The sequence below is a fragment of the Sceloporus occidentalis genome, unplaced genomic scaffold, assembly GCF_023333645.1.
Source record: "Sceloporus occidentalis isolate IW3139 unplaced genomic scaffold, rSceOcc1.0.p SCAF_4, whole genome shotgun sequence".
NCBI classification, from domain to species: Eukaryota; Metazoa; Chordata; class Lepidosauria; order Squamata; family Phrynosomatidae; genus Sceloporus; species Sceloporus occidentalis.
This window is the reverse complement of record NW_028316984.1, coordinates 414,863-434,272: the sequence shown is the minus strand read 5'-3', so window position 1 is coordinate 434,272 and position 19,410 is coordinate 414,863. Positions and strand designations below refer to the sequence as shown.

The window sequence follows — 19,410 nt, the reverse complement described above, 5'->3', positions numbered from 1 at the left end:
CGTTTCATTCATTATAGCATATCCTATAGTAGTGATTCATGTTTCCATGATGTTGTCTAGAACCTGATGGCCATGTGTTCCTCTCATAATGGCATTGTAGGTGGGACAGTATTTCGGTATCTTTCCGGCAATATATTTGATGACTGTTGTCCATGCCATGGACAATTTATAATATAGGGAGAGCAAGCCTTAGATATATTTCTACAGTAAACACAGCCTTATGTGTCTAAAACTATAAAGAGGAAGGAACATGATTAAAGGACTCATTTTCATTTCTTTCCTCTCCTACTTTTTTCTTCTGTAGTAAACCAATAGTTTGGCAGCAAATGAAAACCCACTAAATAGTTACAGCACTTTGATACCACTTTAACTGCCATGGTTCCACCTTATGAAATCCTGGGATTTGTAGTTTCTTGACATCCTTTAATTCTCTGCTTAGACCGCTCTGGTGCTGTAGTCCTACGGATTCTGTAGGATGGTGCCGTGGAAATTATAGTGGTATTAATTTGCTATAACTTCGTAGTAAACATATATTCTAACAAACTGAAGCAACCAGGAATCGAATGGGCCAAAGAATAATGCCTTTTGTGAACCCAATTCCCCTTCCCTCTTACAATTGCTTCACATTTGGTCAGAGACTCCTAAGGAACATTTAGCACTAGATCAATTGTTTCTTCCTCAGTCAGCAAGATTCCCAATCCTTGAAAGAAATGTCCATCTACAGAGTTGTTGTTTCCCCCCCTACAACAGTTTTGCAGGGACCCTGAGGCATCTCTTTAGTTTTTCTGCAAGGATAAGACTTCTCTATTATTGGAAATGACAGTCTGCTACCCTGCCTTCTCTTACGGTGAGGTATCTTCAGCATTGGAGTTTATCACACTTAGATTTATGCAGCTCAGATCCGGGGTGACTCCTGGTTCAGCAAAAAGCTCTGTGTGATATACTACATTCTTAGATAGATGCTGGAAGTTATGGAGTAGATTAAGGTTGAGTTGAAGTTCAATAGATGGCTGTAGTTGAATATCTTGGGGAATTTGTGGAATGTCTTGGGTAAATTGTTACTTTGAAAATTAGTACATTTGGGGACATGAAAAATATATTTATGAAGTCTGATAATTCAAAAATGTACATTGGAAAAACTTTACACATTGCACAGTGGTGGGATTTTTAAAGAGATCTCTACTGCCAATTAGAAAAAATTCTTCAGGAGTGTTCAAACAACCTGCCTCACGCATTCATCAAATGCTTAAGAAAGAAGTAGGTTAGGACATGCTGGTTGTTTCCCCACACCCAGATACCAGTATATCCATTAGCTACATCTTTTGGCTCCGCAGTTATTGTGAGAGGGAAAGAGCAGGAATTATCCAGAGATCCCACTTGAATGGAAGAGTCACTGATGCACTGGCATACTCCATATGCATTGGGTGTTTTCAAACTAAAACCAAATGCACATTTGTGATGGATGTGGGTAGGTTAGTGACCAGTCAATGTAGAAGATATGACCAGGTCAGTCTCCTACTGATGTGTAAAGTGAACATGTGAATGCCCTTTGTGTCCTACACAGCATGAGTTTATTCTAGGACATACTGCTAGAACACCAGAGAAATCAGGCTGCCAGATTAAATTTACAGCAGATGAGATGTTTTTCATTTTTTGAAGCTAGTGAGTGTTTGTAGATGAGAAGCAGCTTAATTTTTTTTCCTCAGCAAGATTTTTGAGACAGAGCCAGTTCATGTTCCTGTTTTCTTGATGGGGAAATGTTAATGGGCAAGTCTTTGAAGGAAAGAATATTATTCCTTGAATACAGATAAGCATATGACTGGTACATGAATAGACTAATGTGGTTGTCCTCTGGATTCTGATGCTTAAGGAAAATCATATATTAAATGAACAAAAAGGGAGGTAGCACTGTTTTCTACTACTTGCTGGTTTGTTTTCATTTTAGAATTATGAAGGTAACGTAGTATATAAATTCTAATAACCATCCTTGAGTGCAAAATGAAAACTTTTTATCAGCATGTATAAGTATCAAATGTTATCTAAATACTTAATCCATGTGTCTATTTGAGACATATGATCTATAATTAATATATTGAATACAGATATAAAAACTTGAGCACACATCACTTGACCAGTTGCAAAGATAGATAAAGGAATCTGTAAATTTTACATTTACAAGGTCCTGCAACGAAGGCATTGTAAGTTACTCTTTCTGGGCACCACAGGTTCAGGCAGCACTGATGTTAAAGAGAACCGCAACATGGACAACATTTCATCTAAAGATGGGAGTATACAAGGTACCGGGGAGGGGAATCAACTTTCCAATGGTGGTGGCTCTGGCAGCAGGAAGCGACCTCTGGAAGAGGGGAACAATGGCCACTCCAGATTCCGTGCAAAGAAGAGGAAGAAAACGCCTGGTCCTGTCTTGCCCAAGAATGCCCTGATGCAGCTGAATGAAATCAAGCCTGGTTTGCAATACAAGCTGATTTCTCAGACAGGGCCAGTTCATGCTCCTGTTTTTGTGATGGCGGTAGAAGTTAACGGGCAGGTTTTTGAAGGCTCTGGCCCTACAAAAAAGAAAGCAAAGCTTCATGCAGCTGAGAAGGCTCTGAGGTCTTTTGTTCAGTTTCCTAATGCCTCTGAAGCACATCTAGCAATGGGGAGAACTCTTTCCGTTAATACAGACTTTACCTCTGACCAGGCAGATTTCCCAGACACGCTCTTCAATGGCTTTGAAAACCCAGCCCACCCAGATCATTCTTTTTATTTGGATTCCAATGGAGATGGTTCATTTAGCTCCACTGCTGATTATGGCTTGTCATCTTCTGGGGTTGGTAGCCTTAGCCAGTCCTCTCTCCCTACCCCATCGTCATATCCATCAACAAGTGGAAAGAATCCAGTCATGATACTGAATGAACTCCGGCCAGGACTGAAATATGAGTTTCTTTCCGAAAGTGGAGAAAGTCATGCTAAGAATTTTGTGATGGCTGTGTCAGTGGATGGCCACACTTTTGAAGGGTCTGGAAGAAACAAAAAACTTGCCAAGGCCCGGGCAGCTCAGTCAGCACTGGCATCCTTGTTTAACATGCAGCTGGATCAGATACCTTCTCACCAGCCAATTCCTAGTGAGGGACTTCAGTTACATCTACCACAGGTGAGAAAACAATCATTTACCTTTACCATGTTCCTTTATATATAGAACATCTGTTCTCATTGCATGTATGTAACAGCACTGCATGTATAGTTGTTGTTGTTTTTTTTTAGTTAATTACTTCGGGCAAAGCTGAAACTTACGTGAAGTTGGAACTCTGTATCTATAAATTCCCTATCCACCGTTTCAATCTTCCCCAGCTTGAAAATATTTTAAAATTGTATAAATTCCAAAAAGCAAACCTTGATTTTGCCATTTTATGTATGGGATGCTATTTTATTAGACCATTATATTTAATGGGATTTGAGTATCCATAGATTTTGGTATCAACGGGTGCCCTGAAACCAAACCCCAGCAGATACCAAGGGCCCACTGTACTTTAAAGACACCTGATCCTTTTAATTATATCACTGGTAGATGCTGTAAAAAAGTAGGACAGTTTATAGTTTTTAAAAATAGGAATTGTGTCATTGAGACTAAATAGTCAGTGCGCTCCTGGAGGTGAGGGGATAGGTATTTGGGAGAGAGTTGAAACAAATGCTGTGTCAGTGCTTTGTACTGGCATTATGAGCTAGTTAACATGGTTATTAACAAACTCTCTATATAAACAATATCATTTCAAGCATAACATGCAGCACAAAATGATGAGGGTGAGCCCAAGTCATATAGGATATAGTATATACTATGGATATACCATATATATTTGATATTAGTCAATTTATTATTATTATTATTATTATTATTATTATTAACCTTTATTTATAAAGCACTGTAAATTTACACAGCGCTGTACATACAATCTTTTTAATTAATAATTAATTAATAATTTGTTTTATTTATATACCGCTATTCCAAAGATCATAGCGGTGAACAGCAAGTAAGCTAATTAGCAAGTAAGCTAATTTTGCCCCCAACAGTCTGAGTACTCATTTTAGCGACCTCGGAAGGATGCAAGCCTGAGTTGAGCTTGGGCCCTTTTGCTGGTCTTGAACTCGCAACCTTGTGGTTTTGAGTGAATGGCTGCAGTACAGGCATTTAACCACTGCGCCACCAGGGCTCCTCTAATTGGGCGGTTCCCTGCCCTCAGGCTTACAATCTAAAAAGACACGACACAAAGGGAGTGGTGGTGGGGAAGGGGCCTCTTTAGTAGGATAATACATATAAAATACATAGCAATATAGGAAATGATTCAATAAAACAGGCAGCAAAAGAACATCAAATAGCAAGTGACAATTATGCAATGCCTGGGAACGCTGCCCTGAACAGGATGGTCTTCAACTCCGTTTTGAAGCTGGTTAAAGAAGAGATGGCTCTTGCTTGTGGGGGAAGAAGGTTCCAGGAGTGAAGGGCAGCAAGTGAAAAGGGGCGAATCCGGGATGGGGCAGAGGAAATCCTGGGCTGGGACAGCAGACCTTGACTACCAGAATGGAGGGCCCTAGTGGGAAGGTGAGGGGAAATAAGGTCTGATAAGTAAGGAGGGGCCAGTCCATGGAGGGCTTTAAACGTTGACAGCAGGAGCTTATGTATAAGTCATGTATAAGTTTTTGAGAGCAAAATTATGGATTTTGATATGATCCATGGATATGTTGAGGATAAAACCTAGGCACACGTAACAAAGGATCTACAGGATGAAACAAAGAAAAACAGTGCCAAAGAACTTACAAAATTTTAGCAGGTGTAACTGTGCTCACCCTAAAGGCTGGGTGGATGTGATGGGGCGGTGTGTGTGTGTGTGTGTGTCAATGCTTCCAGGACAGATTACACCAGGCTTTCACCAGGGGATGGTTCATTTTTTATATAAGAATTAAAGTACAGTACTTACATTGACCTGTGGATAAGTCAACTCAGGTTTTTTGGGTCAATTTTTTACTGAAATTTCTAGACTTATACATGAGTATATATAGTAGCCATGATCTAGTAGGTGAGTTTGACTCCAGGTATAATCCTTTTTTTTGGGGGGGGGGGGGGTGCCTGTGTGGCAAACCTCATAGGGCTGGTGAAAGCGAATACAGCTTTTATTGTTTTTCATATTAAGAGAACTACATAAATGATAAATGGTGCCAATAGGAATGACTTCCAGCTAATAAACTGGAGGTTTTGTATACTGTAAAACTTTATTAACCACTTCATATGATACAGTTTAATCCTTCACTCCAAATATAGATAATCAGGATTTAAAATACATTATCTAATATATTGTAACTGTTTCTTTTGTACTGTAAACATCTGTAACTAATACAATTACTTTTATCCTTTTAAAATTACTTATGTACAATAGTCCAGAAAAATCGTAGGTAGTTGGCAGTTTATTGCTTAAAGTTAATTCATTTTTGTAGCTCTTTAATGAGGTTTCCTTCTCCTGAAGACTGAATTATTAATTGTTTTAGAGCATCTGCAGGAAGTATGCACCAATAGATTAAAATCCACAGGTCCTATAGTAAAAACACCTATTTTGAGACAGGACTTTGTGAATCTAAACAATTTGTAGAACTAAGCATATTTTTCAGCACTATAGATTCCTGTAATTTTCCTATCCAAGTATTCCATTACTCAAGTGCACTTGCAGAGGATATGATTTCCCTAACTGCCAATTTCTATACCTGCTAATGTATTTTAGCCTATTAAGATTATGGCATCTGTAATTCTTCTGAGCTTTGTCTGAAAATATAGGGGAACCAAATTAAGTTAAAAGGCTTTGACTATACATAATACATATCATTTTAGGACCTATGTTTCTAATGCTGCAGTTAGAAAATTGGCCACACAAACATCATTGTTTTGACTCTCAGTGAGGATCAGTATTCAAGGATAGCTCTGCAAATTACTTATCATTAAACATCTAAATACAGTATGGCCTCTGTATCTGCAGGACTAGTACCTGCAGTTTTGCTGACCCCCATTCGCCCAATGTTCTCTCTTGGCATTTTTAGGTCCTCCGATTCTATGGTATACTTTTGGTGGAGGCTGACCACAGAGTCATGCTGGAGGACCTAGAAATGCTAGAGGGGTGTTCTGTCTAGGAATCTCTAGGTCTTCCAGTGTGACTCTATGGCCAGTTTCCTCTGGAAGTCATTCATTTCAATAGTCTTTGCTATTGTTCACAATTTTGTGCTTTCATGGTAAGTCTGGGGACATAACTCCCACAGATACGGGGGTTGTACTGTAATAATTTATTGTTTTAATGGAGGAGCTAAAACTAGTTATAATTATTTAAATGGCTAGACAAGGCAACTGTTACGTGGATTTGTAATTGGTTGACCGGACGAACCCAAAGGGTGCTCAACAATGGCACCTTTTCATCCTGGAGAGAAGTGACCAGTGGGGTCCCACAGGGCTCTGTCCTGGGCCCAGTGCTATTCAACATCTTTATCAATGACTTGGAGGAAAAAATTGGGGGAATACTTATCAAATTTGCAGATGACACCAAATTAGGAGGAACAGCTAATACTCCAGAGGACAGGATCAAAATTCAAAATGACCTGAATAGACTAGAAAGCTGGGCCACAGCTAACAGAATGAACTTCAACAGGGAGAAATGTAAGGTACTGCACTTAGGGCGAAAAAATGAAATGCACAGATATAGGATGGGGGACACCTGGCTTAAGGAGACAACATGTGAAAGGGATCTAGGAGTCCAAGTAGACCACAAGTTGAACATGAGTCAACAGTGCGATGAGGCAGCTAACAAGGCCAATGCGATTTTAGGCTGCATCAATAGAAGTATAGTGTCTAGATCAAGGGAAGTAATAGTGCCACTATATTCTGCTCTGGTCAGGCTCCACCTGGAATATTGTGTCCAGTTCTGGGCGCCACAATTCAAAAAGGACATTGAGAAACTGGAGCGTGTCCGAGGGCGACTAAAATGGTGAAGGGTCTGGAAACCTTGCCCTATGAGGAACGCCTTAGGGAGCTGGGGATGTTTAGCCTGGAGAAAAGAAGCTTAAGAGGTGATATGATAGCTCTGTTTAAATATTTGAAGGGATGTCATATTGAGGAGGGAGCAAGCTTGTTTTCTGCTGCTCCAGAGATTAGGACCCGGAACAATGGATGGAAGCTACAGGAAAAGAGATTCCACCTCAACATTAGGAGGAACTTGCTGACAGTAAGGGCTGTCCGACAGTGGAACACACTTCCTCGGAGTGTAGTGGAGTCTCCTTCCTTGGAGGTCTTCAAACGGAGGCTGGATGGCCATCTGACTGGGGTGCTTTGATCTGGAAATGTCCTGCATGGCACGGGGTTGGAATTGATGGCCCTTGCGGTCTCTTCCAACTCTATGATTCTATGATTCTATTCTATGAAAAAAAACATTTATTTTGTGCAGAAATATGCAATAAATTGTACTAGGATGGTACTTCTAAAGTAGAGGTGAACATGTTAAACCATTCTGGTGTACCAGTGTTTCAAACCAGAGATCATTAAGAGGTATACCCACACACCCAGATTTGACACGCATAAGAGCTACTGTGTTTGTGTATTTATTTGTCTGTTATGTTGTCATCATCCCATTTCTTGAGATTTCAAGATCAAAAGCTGAAAGATATGGGCAGCCAAGACAGCTTCATTCACAGTTTTAAGATGGTTGGTTTGAGGAGAAAGAGGGAGAAAAAAAGAGAGAGAGAGAATTTGCAGGTGCAATGAAGAAGCTGAGGGCAATGAATTACTGCAGTGTGAATTTTAACAGCAGCCAGTGCTCTAAAGATTGTGTATGGTAATGAGGAGTATGCTTCTAAGCATGTCTGAATGGCATGTCCTTAAGCCCTATGGACAAACCTCCAAACCTGTGGCCCAAGGACAAATTCTGCTACTTGGAGGATGAGTCCCAAACCCTTAGGGAAGCAAACCGTCTAACTTGCAAACAAACCTCCAGATCTGAGTCCCAAGGACAAATTCTGCTATTTGGAGGATGGGTCCCAAACCATTAGGGAAAATACTTCTGGACTGATGTAGATAATTAAGCTTTGCTTTCATTTCCTGGGTTAAATCTAAATCAGCATTGCTGTTCATCACAATTAAGTATTATATCAACAGCAGTGAGGGGCTTGGAGAAGAGAACACACAATCCTGAATATCATTTCTAAATGCATCAAGCAATTGGTGTTATTATGGCTGCATCCATACTGGAGAAATAATTCAGTTTGACACCATTTTAACTGACATGTAGGGTTGCCATAAGTCAGGACCTCCAAACCAGGACAGATGTAGGGCAAATGTAGGACAACATTTTCAAATGTAGGACACATTTTTATAAAAATTGAGGACACACGAAAAAATTGGTGATTTTTTAAAAAAATGTTAATATAACATTTGCATGTTTCTTAGGCATGCTCAAAATGGAGGACATTTTGCCATTATTCCTAGACAGATGGCAGAAATGTACCTCCCTTTCTGCCCAAACCACACCCCTCCATTCTGAAACACACACGAAGCACATTTGGGCATTTCACATGCCTTTACTTAACATGGCCTCTTGCATATTTCAGAGGCTTATTCCATAACCAAACCCCTTGGGTTTAACACTTAGCATGTTTTAACATGGCTATGCATATTGAACATGTCAAGGTGGTTTCACAAGAAGTGGATTTGCCGTTTTAGGTTTCTTGCACCAACTGTACGTCTCAGAAGTGTGTACTTGGTCAAGGGAAAGCACAAAAAATACACCAAAAACACAGCTTGGAAGGTGACACTGTCTCGCTTTCAGAAACAGTGTGTGCATGCCTCAGAAGCTGATTGATATCAATATCACCATCCTCATCATCATCACTATCACTGTCCAAGCAAGGCAGGCTTGTTAGCATTCAAAGCACCAAAAACACACAGAAAAGGCACTTTGGAAAGTCACACTATCTCGGCTTCAGAAATAGTGAGCGCAGGCCTCAGCAGCCAGCTGATATCAATATCACCATCCTCATCCTCATCCTCATCATCATCACTATCATTGTTAAAACAATGTTAAAACATTGTTAAAAAAATAAAATTAAAAAAAGGGAGACTTGGGCCCGTTACAGACGAGCGTAAAGTACGTCCTGGGGACATACTAGGGTTAGGGAAAGTGTGTGCCTTACGCACGCACCTAACCCTAATACGTCCCCAGGACGTACAAAATGGCGGCTCCTGTTCCACACAGGGGCCGCCAATACGACGTCACAAACAGGCCGCCTCCAAATGGGGCGGCGCAGACGTGACGTCTTTGCGCCGCGCGAGGGTGCATAGAGCGCCCTTTCCGCGGTGCTAGAAGGAGCTCCGAAACAGAGCTCCTTCCGCAATTTGCGTTGCTGGCACAGCCTTTAGACAGCAGCGCCAGTGACGCAAGGGAGAAAGGGGCCAAGCGGCCCCTTTCTCCTCCTCCCTGCCGCCACCGGGTGTCCTTGGGGCTTGAAGCCCCAAGGACACCCCTTTCCAGGCTGCGGGAAAGCGGCTTTTTGCCGCTTCCCCACGGCCTGGAAAGCGGTGGATCAGGGCCACAGAGGCTGCCGTTCAGGCAACTGAGGCCCCGATCCAGCAGGGAAAGGAGCACCTACAGGCTGCCCCAAAGGGGCACTCTGTAACGCACCTTGGATATTAATAATACTAAAAACAACAAAAAATAAAATAAAAACAAGGGAAACTTGGATAATAATAATACTGAAAATAACCAAAAATAAAATAAAAAAGGGAAACTTGGATATTAATAATACTAAAAATAACAAAAAAATAAATGCACACAAACCACACTGACTCTCTTAAACAGGCCTGCCCTGAAAAAATAAATAAAAACCGAGGGAGACCTGAAATGGCCACTCACCTCCTCTTCTCCTCCTGCTCCTCTTCCTGTTTGTATTTGGTGCCAAAGAGTCCTTTCCCCTCCCTCTGGCCCAGAGTCCTCCTCCACTCCTCCTCCTCCTCTTCTGAGGCTCCGCCTCCTCAGGGGACCAACTCCCTTTTTAGGCCAGTGCGCGGCCAGGGCCCAGGCACGCAAGTGGGGCGATCGCACGCTTTGGCCGGCCGCGCCTGGCCAACTGCTCGGCGCGATCATGGAGGAGGAGGTGGGTGGCCAGCCGGCCGTGTGCAGCCATGCAAGGGGGACACGCGGGGGAGGAGGTCAGAGAAGGAGGCGGAGGCGGGTGGGCGGCCGCGGCCTGAGGGAGCGCGCGGGGCCGGAGGAGAAGGAGGAGGCAGAGGAGGAGGTGGAGGGTGAAGTGGGTGGCTGGCTGGCTGCATGAGCGGCCGCAGTCATAAGGAGGGCGCGCGCGGGGTGGAGGAGGAGGAGGAGGAGGAGGTGGGTGGCCGCGAGTAGGACAAATCCCGCTTTTGGCGGTAACCGGACTGGGACCGGGCCAGTAGCGCCAAAAGCGGGATTGTCCTGCCTGTAGGCGGGTTATGGCAACCCTACTGACATGGCTCAATGCTGTGGAATTCAGAGAACTGTAGTTTGTTGTGGCACTAGAGCTCTCTTAGAGAGAAGGCTAAATGTCTCACAAAACTGCAACTCCCAAACTTGCATAGCCTTGAGCCATGGCAGTTAAAGGGGTCTCAAACTGGATTATTTCTGCACATGCAGCCTATATCTGAACTGTTCAGTTCAGATCCAAAAATGTTTCTGTTTTACATCTATTATATGAAGGACTATTTCTGCTCTTTCTTCTGCAAGATAGCCTTCATTCTTAAGTTTCCTATCTGTCTTCTTTCAGACATACCATAAATTTGTATTTTCAGCTCTTTTGCCCTGGTGGCGCAGTGGTTAAATGCCTGTACTGCAGCCATTCACTCGAAACCACAAAGGTTGCGAGTTCAAGACCAGCAAAAGGGCCAAGGTTGACTCAGGCTTGCATCCTTCCGAGGTTGCTAAAATGAGTACCCAGACTGTTGGGGGGCAAATTAGCTTACTTGCTAATTAGCTTACTTGCTGTTCACCGCTATGATCTTTGGAATAGCGGTATATAAATAAAACAAATTATTATTATTATTATTATTATTATAGTAAAACATTTTTATTAGGCAAACTTTTGACAACAACAATAATGATATTTATGTGTATCCTGCCTCTCCTGGAGATTCGAGGTGGGTAACAGCAGAAATCAAATACAATTATACAAACAAATCATTAAACATTCCCTCTATCCCCCAACCCTCCCATCCTTCTGTAGTCTGAATTCAATTCAGACTAATTCCAAGCAGACCATTAATTCATTGGGGTTTAGAGTGCATTGATTATCAATCAACAATTGATTTGCTGTCTATTGTAACTGAGAAAGAGAAGTTAGATTTAAGTCATAGTCTTTGATGCATGGTTTCTCTTTTCGAGGTCAGTAGTATCTCCTCCGAGAGGAGCATTGGACCAGGGTTCACTTCTCTACTTGGTCATGGAAACCCACTGCTGGGTGACTTTTGGTGAGTCACACATTCTTAGCCTCAGAAAACCCTGTGGCAGGCTCACCTTTGGGTCACCGTAAAATCAGAAATGACATATGCATAAAATCAGAAATGACTTGAAGACATACAACAAGAAGAAGTATCTCTTCTCTCTGTTGAAACTGAGGAAAGCGCCCATCAAGTCTTCCACCTGTGTGCATTTCTTATGATAGTTTCATATACCCTGATGGATATCATTAAAATCTTGTCGCTCCTGATTTTTGTTTGAAAGCAAAATATAATTCTTGCCTTTGCAGTGACCACCTTGTGCTCCTTTCACTTGCAGTTAAAGGCCTTTTCGATTAAGGAGGAGTTTGATGATTGTTTGTGTGGAGGGCCATTTAAGTGGGGTTTACAATTAAATTTTGTCTGTCAAAGTACCATATATACTTGACTACAAGTCAATCTCATGTATAAGTCGAGGGCAAGTTTTGGGGCAAAAATTATGGATTTTGCTATGACCCATGGATAAGTCGAAGGTAAAACTTAGGGGCATATAGCAAAGGATCTAAAGGATGAAGCAAAGCAAAACAATGTCAAAGAACTTATAAAATGAACTCTATATGCTTACTCTTAAGACTGGATGGATGAGAGAGTAGAGGGGGTCAGTGATTCACATATTATACTCTTGCTTTTCATCAGGAGATTGTTCCTTCTTTTAAATAAGAGTTAAGATACAGTATTTACATTGACCCGTGTATAAGTCGAGGCAGGTTTTTTGGGTCAATTTTTTGACCTAAATTTCTAGACTTATACATGAGTATATACAGTATTTGCAGTTCCTTAAAATTGGACATTTGCTACAGATTTCTGTTTACTGCATCTGAGTTATTAATGAGTAATAATAAATTGACTTCTGTAATTGACTACTTTTTACATCTGGTCTGAAATCCAATTAAATGTTTTCCATTTGAATTTGCACTTCAAGTTAACTATGTTTGCATTCCATGGTAATTTCTTCTAATTAGATCTCTGTCATAAAGAAGAGTACCGCCTAATTAAAATTTGAATGTGAGCTGCCTTATATTGTAGATTTATCTGTTCCATGATGGGTATTCAGTGTTGCCATGGAAACCAGGATGATGTGAAGAAAGTCACATCATGCATTTGGCTTTACACGGTTGAACATTCAATGTTAGTGGAAACTTAAAAACAATTTTGTTTTGTATTGATTAATTCTTGTAAAATTTGCAGGCATATTATACTGTTTTAAACATTCATTGTGCATTTTTTGAAAGATAGGTTGTAAGCTGGACATGTACAGTCAGCACTAAAACATCTGTGTGTCCTCCCCCACTCCAAGTATCCAACATATTCCTATGATTTTTGCAGGTTTTAGCAGATGCTGTTGCACGCTTGGTGGTAGATAAATTCAGCAGTTTGACAGATAACTTTACATCACCCCATGCTCGTAGGAAAGTACTAGCTGGAGTCGTCATGACAACAGGTAAAAACCAAACAGGAATGTGTGCAGCCTTGCTGATGTGGTGTATTGTCTCTTATGGGTATACAAAATAAAACTGTAAAGATATATGCATATTTCCCTTTTGTATGTAGTTTTCTTTGATTTAAAACAGTGAAATCTCTACATATGATGAACAACTCTTATTTTTATTTATTTTATGTATCCCACTTTCCTCGCAAACATGGGACTCAAGATAGTTTACAATATAGGTTAAAACACCACAGTTCGAAGAGGATGCTTACAAGCTACAGCACATCCAGAAGAGGGTGTCCAAAATTGTGAAAGGTCTGGAAACCATGCGAGCAACATAGGATGCTGGGCATGTTTAGCCTGGAGAAGAGAAGTTAAGGGGTGATATGATGTCCCTGTTTAAATATTTTAAAGAATGTCATATTGAGGATGGAGTAAGCTTTTTTTCTGCAACTCCAGAGACTTGGACATGGAGCATCCTAAGTTGCTCCTCATAGGGCATTATTTCCAGACATTTAACCATTTTGGTTGCCCTCTTCTGGATGTGTTGTAGCTTGTAAGCATCCTCTTATTCCAGGTGAGGTCTGACCAAAGCAGAATAGAGTGGTACTATTGCTTCCCTCAGTTTAGACACCATACTCCTATTGATGCAGCCTAGAATTGCATTGGCTTTCTAAGCTGCTGCATCACATTACAGACTCCTGTTTAGCCTGTGGTCCACCGATACTCCTAGATCCCTTTTACATGTACTGCTGTCAAGCCAGGTGTAACCCATCCTATATCAGTGCATTCTGCCCACATGTAGTATCCTACATTTCTCCCTGTTCATTTTATTTGTTAGTTTTGGCCCAACTTTCTAATCTTTTAAGGCCATTTTGAATTTTGACCCTGTCCTCTGGGGTATTTGTTTGCTGTTGTTGTGTGCCTTCAAATCGTATCTGACTTATGATGACCCTATTGTGAAGTTTTCTTTGCAGATTTCTTCCGGGGGGGGGGGGGGGGGTTACCTTTGCCAGCCTCTGAGGCCAAGGGAGTGTGACCTGCCCAAGGTCATTCAGTGGGTTTCCATGGCTGAATGGGGATTCAAACTCTGTTTTCCAGAGTCATAGTCCAACACTCAAACCACTGCACTAAACTGGCTCCTAATTTAGTGTCATCTACAAATTTGATTAACATCCTTTCTATCCCATCATCCAAGTCCATTGATAAAGATTTTGAATAGCATTGGGCCTAGGACCTAATCATTTCTCTCCAGAATGAAGAGGAGCCATTGGTGAGCACCCTTTGGGTTTAATCAGTCAGCCAATTACAAATCCATTTAATGGTCACATTGTCTAGCCCACATCTTAGTAGCTTTTTTGGAAGGATGTCATGGGAGACCTTATCAAAGGTCTTACTGAAATCAAGATACACTACATCCACTGTATTCCCTTCATCTACCAAGTTTGTGACTCTATAAAAAAAAGAGATAAGATTAGTCTGACATGACTTGCTTTTGAGAATCCCATGCTGACTTTTAGTAATCACAGAATTCATTTCTAAGTGCTTCTAGACTGTCCATTTAATGATCTGCTCTAGATCTTTCCTGGTATTGGTCTCAGTCTGACCAGGCAATAATTATTTGGGCCCTCTTTTTTCCCTTTTTTGAAGATGGGTACAACATTTGCTGCCAGTCTGCTGTGACATCTCCTATTTTCCAGGAATTCTCAAAAGATTATTGACAGTGGTTCTGAGATTATTTCTGTCAGTTCTTTTAATACCCATGGATGTAGTTCAGATAGATGAAACTCTTCAAACCATAAAGGACAGAAATAGAACCAGAACCCTGAGGGTAGGGATGCTCTGTGTCTACCAGGGGAACACAATATGCAACTAAGATGAAATAAAAAGGTGATGAAAACAATACATGGAAGAGTTATATAAAAAAGATGACAGTCTTAATAAGATCTGCTTACACAATTTGTATTACTTTTCAAATTCCAATACTGTGAACTATTAAAACTATAGTTTCAGTTCATATGTGATGTAGTCCAAACCTCAGTTAAGAAGTGACTGTGAGAGGCCAAATATCCAAGGGTGGCATTTTTCATCTACTGAAACAAATGAATGTGTCCTGGCAAGACTCAATGTTTCTCTTTCATTCAAAGCATAGATGACCAGAATTAGCAATATTAGTTTGAATTAAACGTCCAGAATTTCCCAGCCTGCGTGGATTCTGGAAGTTGTGTAGTAAAAAGTAATTTCTCCAAGTTCTATGTCTGACAAGGGTAAAACTGAAGTTCATCTGGGTCAATATTTTCTTAGGCAAAATCTTCTAAGCCATGTTTTCAAGCAAATCATCTCATACAATTGTATTTTAGGAAATGAGGCCTCTGAAAAAATGGTATTTATTTGCTTTTTGTCCTGAAATTTATTTTCTAGGTACTGATGTGAAAGATGCTCAGGTTATAAGTGTTTCTACAGGAACAAAATGTATCAACGGAGAATATATGAGTGATTGCGGTCTTGCACTGAATGACTGCCATGCAGAAATTATAGCTCGGAGATGCCTACTTAAATTTCTCTACACACAACTTGAACTGCTCTTGAGGTACGTTTAAAGGCCTGTTGTCTCAGATCAAGGTTTTCAGCACAGAATCATGTCCTATTGACCACATTGTGCTTAGAATGGCAATTATTGACTTGATTGAATAATGTGCTGTGCTGATGCAGTAAATCGTAAGGTGAGTTGCTGCCAAAATAATTCCCTTGTGCTGACACTTTGACACCTGCAGTGGTAGAAGAAAAAAAAGTAACTACATCAGTACTTCTTCTTACCTTTGGCTTAGCATTTGTATTGTACAAATGCTGCCACTAGATTCACATGTATTAGTACAATCTTGTACTGTTACTTTCCTAGGATTCATAGTATAGGATACACATGTTTACCTAAAGTTGGATGGACTATTGGAAGGATACAATTTGTTTTATATTGAACTGTATGTATTTTATGTCAGGGATGATGGGAGTTGTAGCTCTTCACCTCTGGCTCGAACTCACCACCTTGTTACGCACCGGCGCTGACCAGTTTTGGTCAGTGGTTAAAGCTTTGCTTCAAAAGCAGCAGAGTTACAGAGAATAGGCTGAAGACCCTGACAAACTCTCCAAGCCTTCTCACTCTTGCTTCCACAGAAGTCTTCACACTTCTTCAGGATCCAGCTGGCTCTTGTATCTTCACTCAAGACACCAGACAACTCAGTAGTCTTATATAAAAGATCTACTTCAGTTGTAATCCTGAAGGATGGGGTCTGGCAAATTAGCTATTTGTAAGGCCATCAAAACTTTTTGGCTGAAGGGCAGGGTATAAATATTCTAAATAAATATTATTAAAGGTCATGAAAAACATGGAGAAAAGATACAATATGAATGGTTAAGAAAATGTTTATTTGCTTTCTGAAGACTAAGACGATTGTAAGGTTACTTTAAAAAAATAGAGCTGGTTGGCTCTGGGCATCTACCATAGATGTTTTGCATTACTAGTAAAAATATGGATCTTCCTGATTGGTGGTGGCAGTTGTTGTGTGCCTTCAGATTGTTTCTGACTTATGATGACCCTATCATGGAGTTTTCTTGGCATGTTTCTTCAGATGGGGTTTTCAGGGGATTGCCATGCTTTGAGGCTGAGAAAGTGTAATTTGTCCAAAGTGACTCAATGAGTTTCCATGGCTGAGCCAGGAGTCCAGAATCATAGTCCTGTGCTCAAACCACTCCACCACACTGGTCAATTCTGATTGGTAGGGGACATGCAAAATCCTCATGTCATTACTTACAGGCAAAGTAGCCCATTGGGATGTCTTTCCTGGAAGCCTTTCCCCATGTCTTTGCAGGGGAACATGCCATAGGTATGCAGTGGACAGGAATATGCACTTAAACCAGCTAGCATTGAGGTACTGGATTCCTTACTGGGAGAAAACAGAACAAGGCTGTGTGTTGCTATACAAATCAAGAGGTGTATCAGGGTGGTAATCATCAGTACTAATATAGCCTCTGTGTGTGTGTCCCATTGTCTTTCTCGCCCATTCATTAAATTTGCTGCTGCCTTCATCCCCTGAAAATCTATTCCAGGGAATTGAAGGACTTTTTGGAATACAGTACTTTACTTTAGAAGGCGTTGCGGAGTAGGGGGCCTTAGAAGGAAAGGGCTGTTGAAAGAAAATAGCTTCCCTTTCTTTTACCTTAGCAGAGGCATCTGCTGAACCACAGACCGTTCCATGAATGGAACAGCAGCACTGGATTCCCCCGTTACTTCTTAAGGTACCACAAGAATCTTTGCTGTTTTTGCTACATTAAACATAATAGGACTGTCCCTCAGGAAACTGTCTGAAGCATGTTACCCCGTTGCTTTGTAAGATCATAGATTCCCATATTTGGGAAAAGTACCCTTCATAGTAATCTGAAGACAGATCCTATCTTGCTTAGAAGATGTTGCCTCTTGTAATTATAGCCTTTCTATTGTTTTTAACTGTCTTATCTAAATGTTAAAGAAAGATAGTATGAACTACTTTTAAGATGATAATACGTTGCAAAATAAATTCTGACTTATCAAGAAACATTGCTTCGGTAATACACAGTATGGTAAGCATTATGGGAAAATCTTTGTGTTCTTCTGTTGAACCATCCAGAGGAACTGTGCAAGAGTTTTTGATTAGGCTGATTTGGCTTTTTATTGATAATTGATCATTGATTAAAATTACTTCCAGATAAAAAATTGGAAAGTCCCCATATTTTAGAAACAAATTACAACAAAAAGTTAGAAATTGAAGGACATGAGGTAAAAATTTTAAGGCAATTCCAACTGAAATACTGAAGAAAAGAAAAAAAACTATCTAATCTTGACAGAACATTTAAGACAAAAAATTTTTAATACAAATGGGAAAAGGCAGAAAGAATCTCTTTCACAATAAGGAAAAAGAGCTATTTGATAAACACAGAGAAGATAAAAAAGATTTTCTAATTAACCATAAAGATGAACAAGGATCACAAAAAAGAAAAGAAAAGAAAGATGGAGTCAGAGAAAGGGAAAGTAAGATTACAAGGATGAAAACAAGATCAGAAAGAAAAAAATAAACCTGATAAAATGGGTGTAGAAAAAGAAAGTCCAGAGGTCCAGAAAGTACAGACGTCTGAAGAAGAAGAAAGAGAGTGGTGAAGGTATAAAGCCTACTCTTCCTTACCAAAACAACTCCAAGGCAGCCTCAGTGGAGAAAGACCTCCTGGCTCCAGCTGTGTGTGAGAGAGAACGGTGAAGGGCAGGACCCAATGTGACTTCCAAAAACAACAAAAATGTTTACATTTTTTAAAAAAAGACCACCTGAAGCCCAGTGGACCTGAGGCAGCTCGGAGAGTGGCACCTTTAAAATGCCGGCTCCTGGGCCCCCTCCCCAGACCACCTGGCTACATTGCCCCAGAGAAGGATGTGGAGGAGAGCAGCAGAATATTTTATGCCAGATCCAATGCACCTGACACCTGGCTGCACCAGCCTAGAGAATAACTAGTTTAGACATGTAATTGTTAATAGATTGTTGTTAGGAGAGAGTTGGGGATTGTTGTTTAGATTATTATGCTATATTATGTTTGATTATTATGCTATGTCATGTATTTTGGATTTTTTGTACTTTGTACTTTTCTATGTATTGACTTCTTATATAATTTATTGCATTATGTTTGCTGTGATGTAATTGGTGTGGTGTACTTTGTATTTTGCTCCCTTTGCTTTGCAATCCGCCATGATTCTGCAAGGAAAAGGCGGAATATAAATAAATCATATTATTATTATTATTATTATTATTAAAGATAAGGGTTAAAATAAGGTAAGGGACTGGAATGGTGTCTGGGACCCAGATATAGGTAAATCAACTAAAAAGGGGGGAGGGGGGGTGGAGGGAAACTTCCTGTGGTAGCATTTGATTTATTGGAAAACCTTAATTTGTTAGATATATGGATATCACTACACGGGTCAACTATACATTCTACTCAGAAAGATTTAAATCCTGATCAAGGATTGACATGTGTATATCAAAATCTCTATGCAGAAATATTATCTGACCATAACCCAATCACCTTGATATTTAATCCAAGAAAAAAGAAAAAAAAAGAATATTCATGGAAATTGAAAGCTTCCATCAGTTAATAGTGGTATCACAACATACGTAGTTCATTAAAAATGAAAAATTTAAGATAGTTTGAATACTCATGTGTTTCAATTTCTTAAATAGGTATCTTCATTTTGTATATTTTAATAAATCTGAAAATTTTATTTGTAGGCTGTCATTTAGATTATGCACTCTTGTTGTTGTTGAGCCTGTGAAGATCATAATGAGATGGTACCTTAGTCCAATATTAAAACTTCCTTCTGTTGAAAATGAAAATGTCATCCAGTTGATGTCTTACTCTATTT

General features: G+C 40.3%; 1 protein-coding gene across 3 annotated transcripts in view; it reads left to right on the top strand.

Moving 5' to 3' along the window:
• LOC149313382 (double-stranded RNA-specific editase 1-like) overlaps positions 1–19,410 on the top strand; it is a 68,302-nt gene that overhangs the window by 35,987 nt on the left and 12,905 nt on the right. For all 3 annotated transcript variants that reach the window (XM_089519015.1, XM_089519012.1, XM_089519014.1), the window contains 3 exons: positions 2,226–3,154; positions 12,872–12,986; positions 15,396–15,564. In XM_089519015.1, the coding sequence (XP_089375141.1) occupies positions 2,226–3,154; positions 12,872–12,986; positions 15,396–15,564 (1,213 nt within the window). The remainder of the gene's footprint in view (positions 1–2,225; positions 3,155–12,871; positions 12,987–15,395; positions 15,565–19,410) is intronic.